This window comes from Mercenaria mercenaria, unplaced genomic scaffold (genome assembly GCF_021730395.1).
Source record: "Mercenaria mercenaria strain notata unplaced genomic scaffold, MADL_Memer_1 contig_903, whole genome shotgun sequence".
NCBI classification, from domain to species: Eukaryota; Metazoa; Mollusca; class Bivalvia; order Venerida; family Veneridae; genus Mercenaria; species Mercenaria mercenaria.
The window spans coordinates 53,461-72,582 of NW_026463817.1; the positions used below are offsets into that span (position 1 = coordinate 53,461).

At 34.2% G+C, this 19,122-nt stretch overlaps 1 protein-coding gene across 1 annotated transcript; it reads left to right on the forward strand.

Annotated features, from left to right (window-relative positions):
• Window positions 1–387: 387 nt before the first annotated feature.
• LOC128554963 (uncharacterized) lies at window positions 388–18,694 on the forward strand (the record flags this gene model as incomplete). Its single annotated transcript, XM_053536304.1, has 8 exons — window positions 388–458; window positions 11,609–11,988; window positions 13,030–13,341; window positions 13,624–13,826; window positions 14,335–14,524; window positions 14,671–14,940; window positions 16,170–16,457; window positions 18,641–18,694. Coding segments are annotated over exons 2-8 (1,684 nt in total), but the record flags the coding sequence as incomplete, so codon positions are not given.
• Between the last annotated feature and the right edge of the window lie 428 nt (window positions 18,695–19,122).

Genomic DNA, 19,122 nt, shown 5'->3' on the forward strand with positions numbered 1-19,122 from the left:
CATCCGGTGGAAACGTGACTTAGTAACTCTAAAAGTATTATATATTATGTTTCAGTGTCTCCATAGCATTCCCCGTCCGCTCAACTGAAATTCGTCGACATGCATGTTTAGCCCCTCTCCACCCTTAATGAAAATGTTTTCATTTTTTGTGTTACTTCAAACTTATTTTTACGCATCCCCGTATACACACACCGCTTCTCTCTCCCACTCCGTATTTTTTGTTTAAAGTCCATTTTTACACTCTTCTATAACTTCATTTTGTGTCTCATGCAGCTCTTCCACGCTTCCGTATTTATCTCACCGTTGTTCTAATAAGGTTAATTTTAAACCTACAATAGTCGCAATATTTACAAAAGATTGATTTTATAAACATTTAATATACAATTACACCCATTCAGTTGATAGCTGATAACGTGCGGTTAAAGACTTGCTTTTACCTTGGATTTACATTACAAAAGGTATACTTACTTTCATTTACATATGGAAAATTAACTTTTATGACAATGATGAAATACTGTAAATATATGTATATATTCAATATGTCGAAATTCTTAATTAACTGTGTTACATAATGAGGGAGGTTGATTTCCGAGGCATACTACAAAATATGGAAGGTAGTGCTGGAGTGGAGGCTGGAGTCTAATTGACTTTGCAGTTAGATTTTGGAGTGGAATGATATGTTTTTTATCCAAACACTTAAAGAGAAATGTCATTAAGTTAGGTAAAAACTAGTGAGATTAAAGGAATGTTTGTTGTTGCAATAACTGGTAATTTTAAAGAATGGCGATTGTTAGAAAAAAAGAATCAAAGTTAACAGACACTAAGAAAAGTATGGCAGCTGATTTAGGACATTTCGTTATGTCGCGTTGGCGTGCATGCAGTTAATGATGCACATTTCGTTTGTTGTCCAGGCGCGTGTGCCAATGTTCAAAACTTTACCATTTGATCATTCACACTTAATTCACTTCATTGAGTGCTTAATTTTTGTAACATTTTCAGAATTCGATTTTTCTATCCTAGTTTCCCAACAAAAATAGAGCTGTTTAGCATAACTATAAACTTGATAAACACACTTTGCTAAAGGAATCATATGGATATAATTACTGTTGTCTTATATCTGTAACACAGCTGCATTTACAACTATATATTAAGCCAAAATTCGTCAGAAGTGCGAGTTTGTAAAAATATTATTTCTACATTTGCCTACCAAGATAAATTGGAAACAACTTGATTTAGGAGCAACATACAGTTTTAAAACTTGTCTTTTGGTTCAGATTGTTGAAATATCCAGATGTCTATCAAATGGAAATTGATACATGTAACTAGAAATAATATTAAATGTACGGATAATATACGTTTTTTGTGTATTAACGTCCACAGAGAAGACCGCGGGAATGTTTGTGACCGAAACCGAAGGTGCACACGATTTTTCTTCCGTTAATAATAATGAGCGGATCCAGAGAAAAACAAAGTAGTCTTATGCAAGAATGTATATTATGAGATCTACCAAGTAGATCGGGTAACTGAGTACCTGGGTAGCTCTAGATTTTGAGGAGAGGTCATAGAAAGTGACTGGGTAGCGTTCGAACTTAGAATATTTAACTATTTTCTAGAATAGCTAGAGTCCCTACCACCAGACTGTACTTAACATCTAAATGTATGTGTATATACTAGATACAGTTTGAAATAAAGAATAGCTCTAGAGGCTAGGGTAGGTCATACATCGATGTGACGGTATGTTCAAGTCCCTTCATGTAAAATATATGGATGTGTACGTTATGTAACCATTTTTAAGTTTACTATCCAAGGCAATAAAAGTAGCCTATTAACAATATAGGCCTTTGACAGAGGGACAGACGTTCAAATTTTGCGGATCTAAGTCGAAAATAACACACCTGGCACTAATGCTCTTCCGTAGATCTAATTTCATGTTTATTTTAGTGCATTAGGTAATGGGATCCCAGAAGCAAACATTATGCAGTCTTTGACATAGTTCCTTTGATATAGTTTCTAGATAATAGGAAATTTTTAATTCAGGTAGCTTTAATATGATCAAAACAAAAACAGTTCGCATAAAACCGAAAACATTGTGTAAAAGCATTCATCTCGGTTTGGGTTCGTCCGCGTGTTCTATTTATAGTCCAAATGGGGTTCTCCTTCGTTACTATTTAAATCCGACGAAATCGAAGGAGTCGACTTCTCTGTCGTTTTCGCACATGGCTAAGCGGTGAAATTACTACGACAGGTATAAGTATTCATAAATTCTTTATGGAAAGTCAGAAATGAAACGATCATCATTTTCAATAAAATTTTGATATATGTAATTGATTTACATTTTGTTATCATATTATTGTCGAATTTATAATGCTGTCATAAAACGCAAACACCCGTTGGACCGAAGCATGTAGGTGTGACCAATCGGTGGACTCCTTACATCCTGCCGCTTGGATATATTCTGCTTCCCGGCTTCTTGTTGAAGACACGACTACATTTGGAGAGGCAAATAACAGAAAACAATACTTAAGTTAGTCAACGATCCGTTTGATATGTTATTGCTCAAACTGAGACTGAAAGATCTATGCCACTCGTGAAAATTTTGCATCTGGTGTTCACTCGTGTAATAGAATTCTAAGAAAAAGTTGTGTTGCAAGCCAAAATAATAACAGGCTCGATTTATACTCATAAACGCACGTGCGCACGCCCATCCCTTCCCATCCATCCACACATCCATCCATCCGCTCCGACATCTTCACCCATGCGTTTTAATGGACTGCCGAGGAAAATTTTTAATTGTCTGTAACATTAACATTTTTACCTATACTTTTTGACATTCAACCAAAGACTTGAAATACATTAGAGTAGATTTTTAAGATATCTCCATAAAATTCCTATGTGATGTATGATATACTTTTTCTTTACACCATAGGACTATGTTTAAATACCTGTATCAACAGAAAATATGTCCTTATAAACATTTGGTTATTTTCATTTTGACAATAATTTCCTCTGAAAATAGAGTAAGTAGAGAATCTGCATTTAAGCGTCAACAAAACTTTGGAATGCTATTACATTGTATAGTATTTTGAAAGAAATTCTTTAACATGCTCATGATCTTCTTGCACCAAGTTTTTTATATTTTCTATACACATTTTGTTATTTCACATAACTCACATTTTAGATATATTTTTGTGAAAGTTATGGAAGTACTATCCATGTTTGGAAATATAGCCATTGTTTTATATGGATGAAATAAGTATCTTATCACTTAACTGCCGTGGTCTAAATGAGAATAAGAAGAGAATAGATGTCTTTCAATTTTTGAGAAAAAAACCATCACATATATTGTCTACAGGACACTCATTTTAATACTAAGAGTCAAGAAAAATTTATTTACTCTCAGTGGAATGGAGAGTGCTATTTTAGTTTCTCGAAGTCTAATGCTAGAGGTGTAGCGATTCTTTTTAATAAAAATGTTGAAACTGATGTTCATAAATCTGTAAGGGATGATGTAGGGAATTTTATTGCATTGGATATTACAATAGAACAAGAAATATCTTTAAAAATGATGGTCGGCGAATTGTAATAAGGAAAGAAGTTTATGAATTTTTCATCTAACATTCATCTTTCATCTAACATTTTTCAAATTGCAAAACTAAACACCGCACTTTAACAATTTAAATGGTTCTCTTTTAATTTTTCGCAAAGGTTTCGCAGGGTTGCAATTTTGTTTCGTTTATCCTTAGACGAATAATTACAGCAGTAGTTTGATGAAGATTCATGAAGCGGTTCATGAGAAGAGGTCATTAAACTTGTTTATATTTTAGCTAAATTGGTCCCTATCCCCATTTGTAACAAAATAGCAGGAGACCTTACGATATTGTTACACATCGAGTTTGATAAAAATCCATTACATTTTAGTGGTTAATGCGAAGAAAGGCATATCTACTTTTAGCTATAGTGGTCCCTAACAGGGCCCAAGTTCCTATATAAATAAATTTGGAAGAGGACCTTATGATGCTCCAGACCAAGTATGACAAAGATCCACCAAGCTGTTCATGAGACGCCGCTGTATAAATGCATTTCTAGTTTTACCTCTAGCAGCCCCTAAAAGGGGTCAAATGTCCCAGCTGAACAAAGTTGGCTGCGGGCCTAATAAAGATGCTACAAATCAAGTTTGATTAGAATACATGAGAAAAAAATCAATTAAAGGATTTTTTATTTATTATTTTTATATATTTCTAAAATAGGCCAACTGATCCCGCTTTAACAAATAGCATATTCGCTATTCGTGAATCTTTGGACAATGACGTCACACCTATAAAAAGTGAAGGTCAAGCAAAACGTACAATTGTAATTATTTCAATATTTCTGTTTCATAAGCAAAGTTTGACCGTAGTCATATCACATAGATAAACTGTATGCAACGTACCTTCATTTCAGTATAATGAGATTCAGTCATTATATAGCATATATATAATAAAACAGATTTCAACTGAGTTCAATATTTGTATACCATACTAAAGAAAAATATTCATATATAAGAAATCAGTTAAATAATTTATAACAAATATATCAAAGCAAACAAGTACTCATTTTAATATGCAATCTGAATAAGTCAGAAAAGCAAGAAACCTTTTCATATACAGACGACAATTGTAACAAGGAAAATCTTTTAAAAAGCACTTCTCTACATAAAAGACTCTTATCACACCCTTATTCATGTGTTACGCAGACCGTATTCAGCTCTTTCTTTAATTTGATATATGTTGGTATTTGAACAGGTTTTTATCATATTTATTAAACTTACTTATCATTTTGTGATATATCAATATTCTTGCTAAATATACTGAGCCAAAGTTAGCTTTAAAACTGTGAACAGCGTCGTTTAGGATAAACGCTTTGTCTACATTTCACTCAGCGTAGCACAATCAACAGAGTGAAAGAAATTGACACTCTCGTCCAATCAGGCAGAGTGTTGCATAAATCTTCCATTTTGATAAATTATCTATAATGCGTTATCAAGTAGTTTGATTTGCAAACTGAAGTCACGTGGCATAGGTAACGAAAACGAATTTAGACGGCGTCGCCGAAAAACAACGATTAACTTTATTAAATCTGTATGGACCGAATAATGATGATCCAAGTTTCTACAATAATGTCTTCCAAACAGTTGAGAACTTGAACAATGAAAAATGTATAATTTGCGGTGATTTAATTTGGTCCTAATTCCAGATATTGATTATTATAATTATAAAAGGATAAATAATAAAAAGGCCAGAGATAATTTGATAAAATTTATCACAGAACATCAACTGGTAGATCCATGTAGGGAAAATTTTCCAGACGTACGAAAGTATACTTGGAGAAGGAGTAATCCTACACAGCAAGCTAGACTGGATTTTTTTCTTATAAGCGAAGAATTGTTACCAAATGTAAAAAACTGTGAAATCAAATCCAGCTATAAATCAGATCATTCCTTCATATCATTGAAAGTTGGCTTCTCTAATATAAACCATGGTATTTAAAAGGACTTTGGAAGCACAGTAACTCTCTTTTAAATGCTATTGAATATTTAAACTGCATTAAGGAAAAAAATAAAGAAGTAAAGAGACAATACTGTCTACCAGTTTATAATTTTGAGAATACAGACAATATACCAAACGATGAAATTCAATTTGTAATAAACGACCAGTTATTTTTGGAAACACTTTTAATGGAATTACGAGGGAAATCAATATCCTATGCAAGTTAAAAAAACAACAGTGTCGACTAGAAAAGGAAATTATGAGTAAGATATAATCTTTAGAAAATACATTAAAAGAGGAGAATTCTGATGAACTTTACTCATTAAAGAAACAATTTAATTCTATTAGAGAAGAAAAACTTAAAGGATATCTATTAAGATCAAAAGTTAAATGGATTGATGAAGGAGAAAAGACAACAAACTTTTTCTGTAACCTTGAAAAACATAACTATTTAAATAAAACTATTTCAAAGTTAGAAAATGAACTTGACAAAACTGTTGTATCTCAATCAGAAATTTTAAAGGAAATGCATGACTTTTTTCAAAAAATATATGAAACTAAAGATGAAAACTTAATATTAAATGTAGACAAATTTCAGTGTGATGGCCACTATCTAAAACGTTTGCAGAGAATTCATTACAGCATTAATTTTGATGAAAGAAACATCAAACTATTGTTAAATAATTATAAAACACAAAATAAAACTGTAAATATCATTTTTGCTAGGGTGCCTCAAGTAAACAGATTTAATGAGACAGAATTCTAATTCCAACATTGAAAAATTAAGGTCGAATCCTGTGGGTCTGTTTTGAACTTTGCTCACTTCATTCAAAAATAACCTTGGGGCATAAGTAAAACCTACCTGCATTTCTTCCACAATATGTAATCTAAAGAATGAAGGCAAAATAGAGAACTTTTACCGCATGTAACTCAGTATTTTTAAAGATGTCTAACTCTACCCCTCCTGATTCAGAGGTAAATTCACTTTGAACAGCAAGAAATCGCTTATAAAATGAAACTTTTCCACTTTTGTACAATACATCCATAATAAGTCTTGAAAGAAGTAAAAACATACTAGAAAAAAGGAAAATATGGAGAAAAAGTTTTGGTCCCAGTGGGGCTTGAACCTACGCCCCCCAGAAAATTGCAGTCAAAGATTAACCTTCTTCATTACATGGGAATGAAAAATGCCATTATGAAATACTTCAGTAAAAGTCACAGGGGAAAACAATTAGATAAACATCAAACTCCTCTAATACCAAATCCTATGTCCATACTCTTAAAACATAAACAAGGAACAAGGCCATTCTATAATATTTTTAATAAAAACAAAGAAGTTACTACCAGCCAAATAAAATGGAACCACCGATATTCCACTCAGCAAGGTGAATGGAAGGTGTACTGTAATATGCCCTTTGACTGTTTTAAAGACACAAGTATCCAGTGGTTTCAAGTCAGGATATTACATCGTATTTTGCCACTAAATGATTACCTATTTAAACTTAAAATAAAAGATACACCTTTATGTTCATATTGTAATGTAGAAAATGAAAGTATTGAGCACTTATTCTGGTCATGTACTTATACATCAAATCTCTTCAGTGAAATAAGGTCATTGTGTGAAAGAAAAAATATCATATTTTTGCCAAATGAAAAAAATGTTATCTTAAGTACCACAGATAGACCTAAGCCATTGAATATCACTTTGTTACTACTTCAAAAATATATTTTCCAAAGTAGGTCCTTACAAAGACCCTTAACACTCAGTGGATTTGTATCCTTCTTCATTATAATTACAAACTCAATGAAGATATTGCAATAAAAAGAAAGATAGTGCAAGTTTTTGAAAAAGAATGGAAAATGGTTAAGAATTTATTCCAGTAAATTTTATTGATCCCTCCACAATTGTGGCAACGTTAAATGTCGCAACGCCGCTAAATGTCGCAACCACCGTTAAATGTCGCAAGGTTGACGTTAAATGTCGCAACCATCGCTAAATGTCGCAAAATCGTATGCCGCTAAATGTCGCACCTTTAACGTTAAATGTCGCAAAAATTTGCCTACCGTTATATGTCACAACACCAACGCTAAAGGTCGCACTTCCTATTTGACACTATGACTATCAATTCCTTGTGTATATTTACTTTTTTGAGGGAAGAAAAATTAACAGGTTTATGTAATACAAATAATTATCTTAATGATAAGTGTTGTTACGTATAGCAACAAGCGGGCCTTGTTGGCCCTAGATCGCTCACCTGAGTTCCACAACTTGCTTGAACAGTCACGCAAGAAAATTATTATTATTTTGTGATAGGGCCAGTGTTTTAGGACAGAAATATTCTGAGGTTTCTTTAAGTAAATACGATTTGGTAATGATGTTGTATGTTTGTGGGGGTTGGGTATGGGTGGGGAACGGGGTGAATAACGACACAGAAATCTAAGACACAAACACACAGCACCAAGACAATTAATAGAAAATATAAATATTTACATTTCTGAAGGGGGTGGGGAGAGAGGGGGATTATGTGTGGGTAGGCGGAAAAGTAAGATACTAAGTAATGAGGGGAATGAGACTAAATCAAACAATTTTAAGAGACTAAAAGTAAAATAATATCAAAATTCCTGCTTTACTTAAAAAAATGTACAGAGGGCCACATAGGATCTTTCCCCGCCATTGAAGCTTGATAGTCACCTTATGATTTTAAATGTAAACCTCCAAACAAAGAAATAGAATCCGTGGCTGATTAATAGAAAATCTTCTTTTTCTACAGCTGGTACAAAACACAGTTACAGTCTTCGTGTCGCGTAGTTAAATATCCTGTTGTGTAACATGCCCGGATCGCGGCCCAAGCCGATCCTCCACCCCAACCCCACCCTTGTTGGCTTAGTAGTGACTTATAATCATCTAAGTTGCACCCGACTATTTTGGAAATAATATTTTCTCAAAATGTAGACCCAAAACGCCCCAGAGGCGAACATTTTATACTTACATTTCAAAAATCCCCAATGGGGCAGAACCCTTGACCCCTTAAAATGAGGGGAGTACTCCTCCAGTACCTTAAAATTAAGACAAAAATGCACCGGAGGCAACCATTTTATACCTGTTTTTCAAACTTTCCCGGGGAGAGCCCCTGAGCCCTCGAAAATGGCAGGGATAATCCCTCCTATACACCGAAATTTTGAACAAAAATGCAATAAAAATCCAGCATTCCATACCTGTATTTCAAAATTGTCAAGGGGAAAAACCCTAACCAACTAAAATAAGGGGAATGCCCCTCTAGTACATACTTCAAACAAGTAGACAAAAATGCACCACATGCCAGCATTTCATACCTGTACATAAAAAACTTTGCCACAAATACGGATAGAGGAAACCCGTACCTACCGCACGTCGCCGGTGACGCTTTTTTTAAAAAACTGGTGTCCCCATCCCTCCCCCCATCAACAATTTCTGGGCCCCGGGCTGTTGTGTAACGAAATTCAGTTCGACTCAAGACATGCGATACAACGCGCGACAATACGGAGGGCTCCAAAGAGTTACATAGTTTAGACCTGAAATAAATTTAGTACTGTGGCGAGTACTACGTTAGTGCTCAAACCTTTAGGTATAGAATATATAACGTATGTATGGTGCGGGACCACTGAAAAGCAAACGTGCAGATTAGAGTGAAAGGTCATTTCAGCCTTTCCCAAATCAACACATTGCATACTGATGCATGCAAGCATGCATTACCCAATCTTATCTCTAAGTTGTAAAGACTGTTTAACTCTTATTTTGCTGTGCGACATTTAGCGTTGGAGTTGCGACATATAACGGTTGGCAAATTTTTGCGACATTTAACGTTAAAGGTGCGACATTTAGCGGCAGACGATTTTGCGACATTTAGCGGTGGTTGCGACATTTAACGTCAACATTGCGACATATGACTGTGACTCAATGCAGACTTGGAGCGCCGGTATAAATTACAGACTCCGGTACATACCGGATTAACTAAATTTGAACGAAAATATCATAAATGTATATATTTTGTAACCATGGTGATACTAACCCTAACCTTTAGTCAGTATTTTATGCGTATTGTACACTAAATGCATGCGGACATGCAAAAATATGCATATTTTTGCCGTGCGCTACAACTGATAATCACTTTCGGGCATGCGCAGAAGACCGCTCCAAGTCTGCAATGTGTTACATCGGCGACATATAACGGTGGTTGCGACATTTAGCGGCGTTGCGACATTTAACGTTGCCACCCCCTTTCTAACATCAGGATTTTTTTTCTCCTTAATCAATATCCAATCTATGGATAACTATATCAAGATTTTTCTGTCTAAAGAAGAACACTGAAATCATGTGGGTTATGTTCTTCTTTCTTTCTTTCTTTTGCCCAATAGTTTGTTGTTTTTTGGGGGTTTTTTTTGTTTCTTTTTTGCATTGTAGTAAAATGAAAAAAAAAAAAAAAAATATATATATATATATATATATATATTGTAAAATTATACAATGACTTCACACGCTCGCTTAGTTTTTCTTAAATTTTAATATAAAAGTCACAAACTAGTTTCGCCGTGAATGGCTCATCAGTCTCTCAACAGAGTATGATGGAATATTGTTACATCTATAAAGTACATGTTAATGTAAAGAATTTGTCTTCAATTCTGAGCTTATTTTATGAATAATACTATAGTTTGTAATTGTAATATTGATTAGTTGTCACCAATCTAATAATGATGCAAACTTTGTACGGTGTAAAGTTGATGCCCTCGACCCTTCAGTAACCTATGACGAGGATAATATAGAGATAAAAAAAAAAAAAAAAAAAAAGGACTTGAAATACTGAAGTTTAGCTCGCCGTGACGAACTGCTATAGGTTAAAGACCACAAGTGACACTTATTGGGGTATTTTTGGCGTGAATGATATGGACCCCAGTTTACATAATTTGCATTGGGGAAGAAAAGCGTTTCATCAATACACATTTAGCTTATTCCCAGTAAGTTTTTTGAATTGCTGGTCTCACCTATACCATAGGCGTCAGCGTCGAGAGTAAACACCTAACTAATGATTCTCAGCAAAGTTATTTCTCAATTATTACAACTCCTGCTATCATTTTGAAGAAATTATATCCCTTTTTGTATTTAGCCATTTATTCAACAGACATCTGTCAGGAAGTCCGTACCTCGGTAACTAATCACAACTGAATGAAACTTAAACCATACTTCTGCCTAGATGGCAACATCAATCAAATGACATGGGTATTACAACTCTTGCTATCAGTTTGATGAAGTTATTAACTTAGCCTCTTTTTGATTTTTCCAACATTTTTTTTAAAATCTGTTTGCGATTGTCAGCAAGTTAGTATCTTTCTGTAATCGTTACAACTTCACACAATTCTTTGCTACGATAATGTCACCTAAATGGCATAGGTTCCATAACTCTCCATGACAAACATTCTGATGGCATTGTACCCCTTTTTGTACTACGCCATTTTCAACACAATTCTGTTCCAGTTAATAGCGCGTAACTACACATCATAAGAGAATGTTATAATATTTATTTAAGAGTCAACATATTGTGAGTGTATCCAAATACAAGTCCATCATCTAAAGTGCTAATGTTTCGAACACAACTTTGCTGAATTTTATAAATAATTGTTGCATAGTGTATGATTCGTCATCTTCATAAAAAACAATAACTTTTACCGTATTGAAAACGTTTTTATTGTAGTATAATATTTTTTTTTCACAACAGTAAAAATAAATCACTGTCCAAGCTCGGTCATAGTCAAGTACTTACACTGAACTGCGGTAGAATAATTATTTTTTTACAAGTTTTTCAGTACATCTACAAAATGCTTATTTTCCACTGCAGTTAAATTGTTTTCACATCGGTTGAATTATTTTAACAGAACAAAAATTTAAGCCAATTATCTACATTACACTTTTTAAAAAAATACCTCCTTTCAGAAAGTGTTCTTTTTAACGTTTCATTCGCTGTTTTGTATTACATGTATTTCAGTAGGCCTTAGATTTTAAAGATCCTAAAGTTGGAAAATGATGATATTTTTTTCCAATTTGATTTCAGGGACAGCTGGAATATGTTTCCACCACGAAAAACCGCTGCAATAATATATCTGGTTTTACTTATTTCCAAGACGTACACCCAGTCTTCACAACAAATATTCTATAAGACATTTGATACCCTAGATTTAGGGCTTGAGATCGCCGATGTCCATTATGATCCTATGCACAATATTTATCCAGTTATTCATCTACCTAGCTCTTGCCCATTTAGCCCCGTAGAATCCTGTGATGACAGGGATTTTTACTGGGAACTGATTGAAGAGCGATGCAATCTGAGTGCCTATTGTCCAAGCGGAACACATGCGCAGTGTGTGGAAAACAAAGAAAATGCTTGGAATGACGTGCTTTTGTTGTGCGGACCAGTTGGGAACTGTGATAGAGGTAACAATATTCTATTCCCATAAATGAACAATCAGTATTCATCATATACTGCAGAACTGCAACACTAAGCACAAGAGAATTATACCTCTTCCGCGACAAGAAGATTAATTAAATCTACATAATGTTGATGACAGTAGCGGATACTAAGAGTTTTGTCATGTTAAAATAATTCCCTGGTTGACTAGTCTTTTCCACTTGCAAGATAATAACTTGATATGAAGCATTTTTTGAGAAAACCTTCTTCATAAATAAGTGGATATGTGGATGGCAGAGATTTTCTGTCATGATAAGTTATAATTAGGTTTTCAGTAGTTTTGATCATGTGAGAGCCATGCACAAGTTCGTAGATTTGTTTACGTTTCAGTTTTGCAAAATACTCTTCTTAGTAGTACTTAGTGACTAAACGATAAAGATTGTTGCTAAGCATGAATGAAAAGTGAAAAAGTCACTGTAGTTTCTATTTAATACTATTCTATACTGTTTACATAAGAGCCGTGCCATGAGAAAACCAACATAGTGGCTTTGCGACCAGCATGGATCCAGACCAGCCTGCGCATCTGCGCAGTCTGGTCAGGATCCATGTTGTTCGCTAATGGTTTCTGTAATTGCAATAGACTTTGAAAGCGAACAGCATGGATCCTGACCAGACTGTGCGGATGCGCAGGTTGGTCTGGATCCATGCTGCTCGCAATCGCACTATGTTGGTTTTCTCATGGCGCAGCTCATATAACAATCCTTATTCTATAATAACTCGATCTATTGTCCTATTAAACAAAGAGGGCTGAAACTTGAAACTAACTAAACAGGCAAGTATCTGATAAATATCTTTAAAGATATAGCTCTAGATAATAATTCTTTATAACATGTTAGAACTGATAGAAAAGAAGTCTCAAACAGAGATGTGCTCTTGATTCAGATGCGTATAAATAAGCAATGAATTTATTCGACGACAAAACATTGTTTGTGATATATTATTTCTTAAACATTCAGACAAACATTGTACTCACATGACTGTATCAGAGTGACCTGATGTTATTTCAGATGCTCGGGGTGTTGTATACTTTGACAAGAGCCAACCAAACGTGTATCTTCTTGGTAAAAAGAAATGTGAAGATGGTCACTATCACTCTAATGATAAGATTTGCTTTGGTGATTGTACCTTAGATAACAAGATTCGTATACTTCATAAAAGTACACCATTAACACCAGCTTTGGTATTTTGTAACTACCAGATTGATTACTGCAACGCTGAAAAGCCGAAAATCTTTAAGCTAACAGATTATTCCGACACATGTTACTTAGCATATGAAAGAGAGCACCCACCATGCCCTCCTGGAACGGAAAGATTGTCTGGTATTTCTTACTTTACTAAACATCTGACCTCTTGCGGATTAATAGTTTTGTGACCGGCAAACCATCCAATAATTGTTTTGTTACATGACATAAGAAATAATTTGTTGTATTTTTTCTTCAAGTTTTGACTATTGCCCATGAAAATTTAATGTTGAACTAATGACCGTTGATTTCTATAAGAAGTTGTAAGATAAAATTCAAAATTGTCATATGAGATATCAATACAGCTGTTACGTTGCTGGTAGACTATTTGGATATTGGTGCATTCATTTTGAATTTCAGACTGTTCATGTGCCGACCTGTGTAGTGACGGATATGTCAGGGATCCAACAAACGATTTTAAATGCAAAATAAGTTCGCAACTTCTTGTTTCTACGGATGAAGATCTTTTTAGAACGAAGATTAATATTGAACATCATGCAGAAGGGCTACGTCTGTCTTGGAGATTTTCCTTTGAAAATGGGATTTGTGTCAATATTCTAAAGGTAACTAAATTAAAGCACCGTTTAAAGAAGCAAATAATAGTCATGGATTGTAAGCCTGAAATATAAGAACTTAATTTTAGGATAAGTCTTTAAGTTACTGCACCATTTGTACAATAAAATCCATTCTTAGTGTTTATGATCTTGACACTTTTATATTAAAGATTGAAGAATACTTATTTAGTTTGAGCATATCTAATTTGAAATCAATATCAAATCAGAATTTTACAAGTATATAAGTATCACACAAGTACAAAAGGAATTAGACCAAACGAAAACTTATACAGTTCCTCTCCCTAGATAACAACAATATATTTAGATGCATGGCGGATAATCATTTCACTCAGTTAAAAAGTTAAAAGTTAATGATATATTTCAATTGAATAAATAATAAAGTAGAAAAAAGATAATCTATAGGGTATTTGATTGTTAGAAGGACAGAAAATAAAATAATGATATGACAAATGCAGTCTGTTTTGTTATTTACTAAAAGTTATTATCTTAATGACAGGTAAAGTACCGGAAGGCAGGGAGAATCCGAGAACATTCTTTAGATGACATTATTTTAGATAATGGGTATCCTGAACATATTGATATTGAACCATTGTTTCCCGGAAAAACATACGTCATCATAGTTAAGGTTATATATGAACATGATGGCAACTTGAGGAACATTACTTTACAAAGAACAGGAACAGTGCGTAAGTAAATTGGTTAAATAAATAAAACTTTGAAATGAAATCAGAATAAATAATTTGAAAATTGTCATGACCTTCAAAAGTTTACATTGAAATTCTATCACATATGAAAGTCTTGAAACGCTAAGTTCATTTAATTACACTTTCAGGACCAAATCCCGTTGATAATTTAACAGTTCGTTTTACTGGTAGAAACATAGAGTTAAGATGGGAGACTCCAAAAGGAAGTAGACATGATCACTATAGTGTAGAATACCGGATGGTTCGGAGAAATCGGAAACCTTCCTGGTTAAATAACACAACTCGTGATTGTAAATATACATTGCATCACCCTTTCCCAGGGGAAGAATACGAAATTCGTGTTCATTCCGTAAGCAGTCGTACTTCTAGTGTGGACAGGGCTGTAAGTCTAGTCATCCGTAAGTATTTATATGTTATATATGTTTTCTTGTTTGTTTGTGGTATTAATTCTCTCTCCCTTTGTATGTCAAACCCCCATATTTCAGCCCCCAGCCCCAGTTATATCATTCATATAACTGAAATGTAACTTGTTTGAAACACTCCGGCTGCTTTATCTTTCCACTACGTTTCAAATTGACGGTAGCCTGCTTTGCGATATGTGGCTCTTGCTGTATTCATCGGTGCTTCCAGATTCGCTGGTTATCTTGCGGATTATTCATAGAAATCTTCATCCTGGTGAATATATTTATCAAACAGCCTCTTTTTTTAGATCATATGCCACCATCGCATCTTTTCTTACTTATGTCTTTCTCTAATAACTTACAAAGGACACGTGCGTTTTGGAAGACACACGCTTAGATATCTTGAATGGAAGCACAGAAATACGGAAAATCGGCACCGTCTCATGTATCAGACAGTGATTCTAGGGACAGTTAAAACAAAACAAAAGGCTAGAGAGAAAAAAGTTATTACGTCATATACCAGTTTCTGAAACGACGAAACATTGTTATGTCTTAAAGACTTTAATCAGATTCTACACCTACAGCATATACTTATTTAAGACGAGTGGGCCTTGCAATCATATTTCGCAGGTGAAGCAGGCGACAACACACTAGATTTACATATTTCTTTACCTCTAATGGACAGAATAAATCAAACTGAGACTGCTACTATTCTGCTCAGATTCATTTTTTGCTTCCAAAGAATCTTTCTTTGCTTATTTTAACTATCTCAATAGCAAGCTGTAAGTGTCGTGTGGCGGCCGTACAAAGTCGGTCCGTACTAGAACTAAGCAGTGTGATATTTGCCGGACCTTTCATTCAGTATATCTGTATAAAAAGCAGGGACAATTGTCCAAGAGAAAAAAAACATATACAAAGAACGCAGCCACCCATACAGCACTCCGAGTAGTGAATGTAATGAATGTAATTCTTACACAATATTGATTGGATGTACTAGCAACGTTTTACAGGCGCCATACTGCACAAACCATAAAAAAACAAGGACAAGTGTCCAGCAGGAAAAGCCAGTACCAGTACTAGTGTGGGTGACGAGTGTTGTATATTTAATTCCTCTCATAAATAGGCAAATCAAACAGAGAATGTTCTTAGTTTACTTAGTTACATTTTATGCTCTGAGTGTATCTATAAATTTTATTTTGATGACATTTGCCTTACTTTATACACAGCGCCACTGCCACCTGAAACACTTCATGATCATTTCCCGTCGCCGTCTACACATGATGTGACTGTATTCTGGTTTAAAAATGACACAAGGAGTCACGTAGAAAAATGGAATCTGAGATATAACTCAAGTAACGGTGACAACGGTCAGATGGATATACCTCTTCCGGACAATGGAAACCGTGTGCAGGCTACATTTTCCAATTTTCAAAGTGGGCAAACATATAGGATTTTTGTATATAGTCTAGTCGGTGCTATGTGGTCAGCCGTGCCTGTTCACATCGATATCAAAAGTATGTGATATTTATTAATATAATAAAGTTTCGTAGTTGTAAGCCATAAGTATACTTGTTTTGAAGAAGAAGAGTGTACTTCCCATTTCTGATAACTGGCCCCGATTTCACGAAAATACTTGTCTGTTATTTGACTTAAGTACGTTAATTTGCTTAACTTTTTACTTTTCTTAAGTACGTTATTTGTGATGCATTCCAAGAAAAATAACGTACTTAATAACGAACGGAAAGTTAAGTACGTTATTTGTCTTAGATAAGCATTATACTCAAGTACGGACGTGAAATGCGAATTTTAAAAAATGCTTAGCTAAGAATAATAGTATACTTAAGTACACTATTAAGAATTTTACTAAGCAATTACTTAAGTATTTTCGTGAAATCGGGGTCTGATGATGTTAACTGTTTTATTTCCGTATGTCGCTTATTTAGATATACAGAATCGTACTTGCCACAGAGCGTCAATTATAACAGAAATTATAAAACTCATGTTGCTGGTTGTAAGATTACTGAAGACCGTTAACATTTTAGTGAGAGCAGGAAAATATCACGCATACGCATGTAATAATCTATAGATAATCAAGTGCAAATATTACTTATTAGCCCTTATTAGAGTATGATAATGGTCTTTGTTCAACGAGGAAGGTAATCCCAGTGATGACAGGCAAATATCTGTGTGAAAAGTTTGTACTGCTTCTTTCGAAGTTTATATATAAATATATATATCCTATCCTCATACAAGATATAGCATAAAATCGGCCTGCCTAATAAACTTTTGCTTTATCTAGTCAGTGTCAAGATATCACTTTTGCAGGAACTTTTGAAATCACATATTTTATCAAACTTTTGCATTGAAACCATCACCATTGTATTGGAAATGCTTGAATTTAGAAAATGAGTGGTCAAGTTACAGGTTTTTATCCAGAAACAAAAATGTTATTGCTATTTTTCACTTTTACAGCCGGAAATTTTGAAAACACATTTTTTCTGAATTTTTCATAGAAACCGTTATCATTGTATTGGAAATGCTCTAACTAAGAAAATAAGTGGTAATATCGAAAGTTTTTATCCTGAAACAAAAAAAAATGGTTATTGCAATTCAAGTTTCAATTTTATCCACAAATAGAATTGCACTTGCAAACGATATATACATGACGTCAAGTCTGCACGCTGTTTCTCTTTCCAACGACTTTTTCGACTATACGAAGTGCGCCAATATTTTATGAATTATCTCCCCCCACCCCCCCCCCCAACCCCCTTTTACTTAGAAAATTTCAGGTTAAGGTTATGATACACTTTTACTCTATCTCAGTTATTACTACATGAATTTGATTAAAACTTAAAATAGTTGTTCCACATCATCACTCACATCATATGACACAAGGTCCATAACTCCGGCAGTATTTTTTCATGAATTTAGTCCCCTTTTTACTTAAAATTTAAAGTAAATCTTGATGTATTTTCACCATATCTCTGTTATTACTGAAATAATTTGATACAAACTTAAAATAGTTGTTCCACATCATCACCCACATCATTTGACACAAAGGCCACAAGTCTAGCACTAGTAAATCATGAATTATCCCCCTATTTGCTTACAATTTTAGGTTAAAGTTTTGATGCACTGTCACTATAACTCTATCATAACCAAACGAATTTGATTCAAACTTAAAATATTTGTTCCACATCATCACTCGCATCATATGATTTAAGGGACATAATTCTTTGACCAATGTCTCATGAATTATGTCCCCTTTTTGGTTATAATTATCTATCTCAGGTATTACTAAACAGATTTGATTCAAACTCGAAATAGTTACTCCATATTATTACTCACATGATATGACACATGATGCTTTACTTTTGCAGAAGGTTTCCATGAATTATGTGCCTTTTAAAAGTACTTATTATATGTTTTGATACACTTTATATTTATATCTGTTATTACCTAATACTTTTGACACAGAATTAAGCCAACATCAACAATTTTCACAATATAAAGTATACTGTACAGTATGTGCCCTATTTCAATATTTAGCATTGAAATTGTCTCCTGTGACAGCTCTTGTTATGTTTGCAACTGTAGAAATTAGCTGTCCGATGTTTAATAAGGGACTTTTGATACCGTAACCAGATTTGAATATTCGTACATTTTTATATTGGCTTGTTATTTATATCTTTTTCAGTACCTGTAAAAGAGGAGAATGGAGGTGTTCACAATGTGATGTGGATAATTTTAGGTATGTGGAAATACCTTTCTTGCACACCGGACTGGCGTTTCCGGTGATTTTACCCATGCCGGCAAACCCCATCTTGCACCCCCCCCCCCCCCACCCATGCCAGGTGACTCTCGTGCTGTTAATGACAACTAGTGGTTCATGCACTGATAATATATTGTTTATGTAAAAATACGAAAAAAGCAGGTACCTTGATAGTTTCTCTCCGTTCCTTAAAGTATATTTCTCGATTCAAAATACGTTAGTTTACCATAAGAACATAACGTTACGCTACAAACGATAAAACTTAAGTGGAACTTTGTTATTGTGCGTAACGCAAAACGTCATGACGTCACTTCTGCTTACGGACGTTAATTTCCCGCGCTCTACTATAAGAAAAGAGTGCTACAAAGAAAATATTTCTACCTGTTACTTGTAAAATACAGTAGATC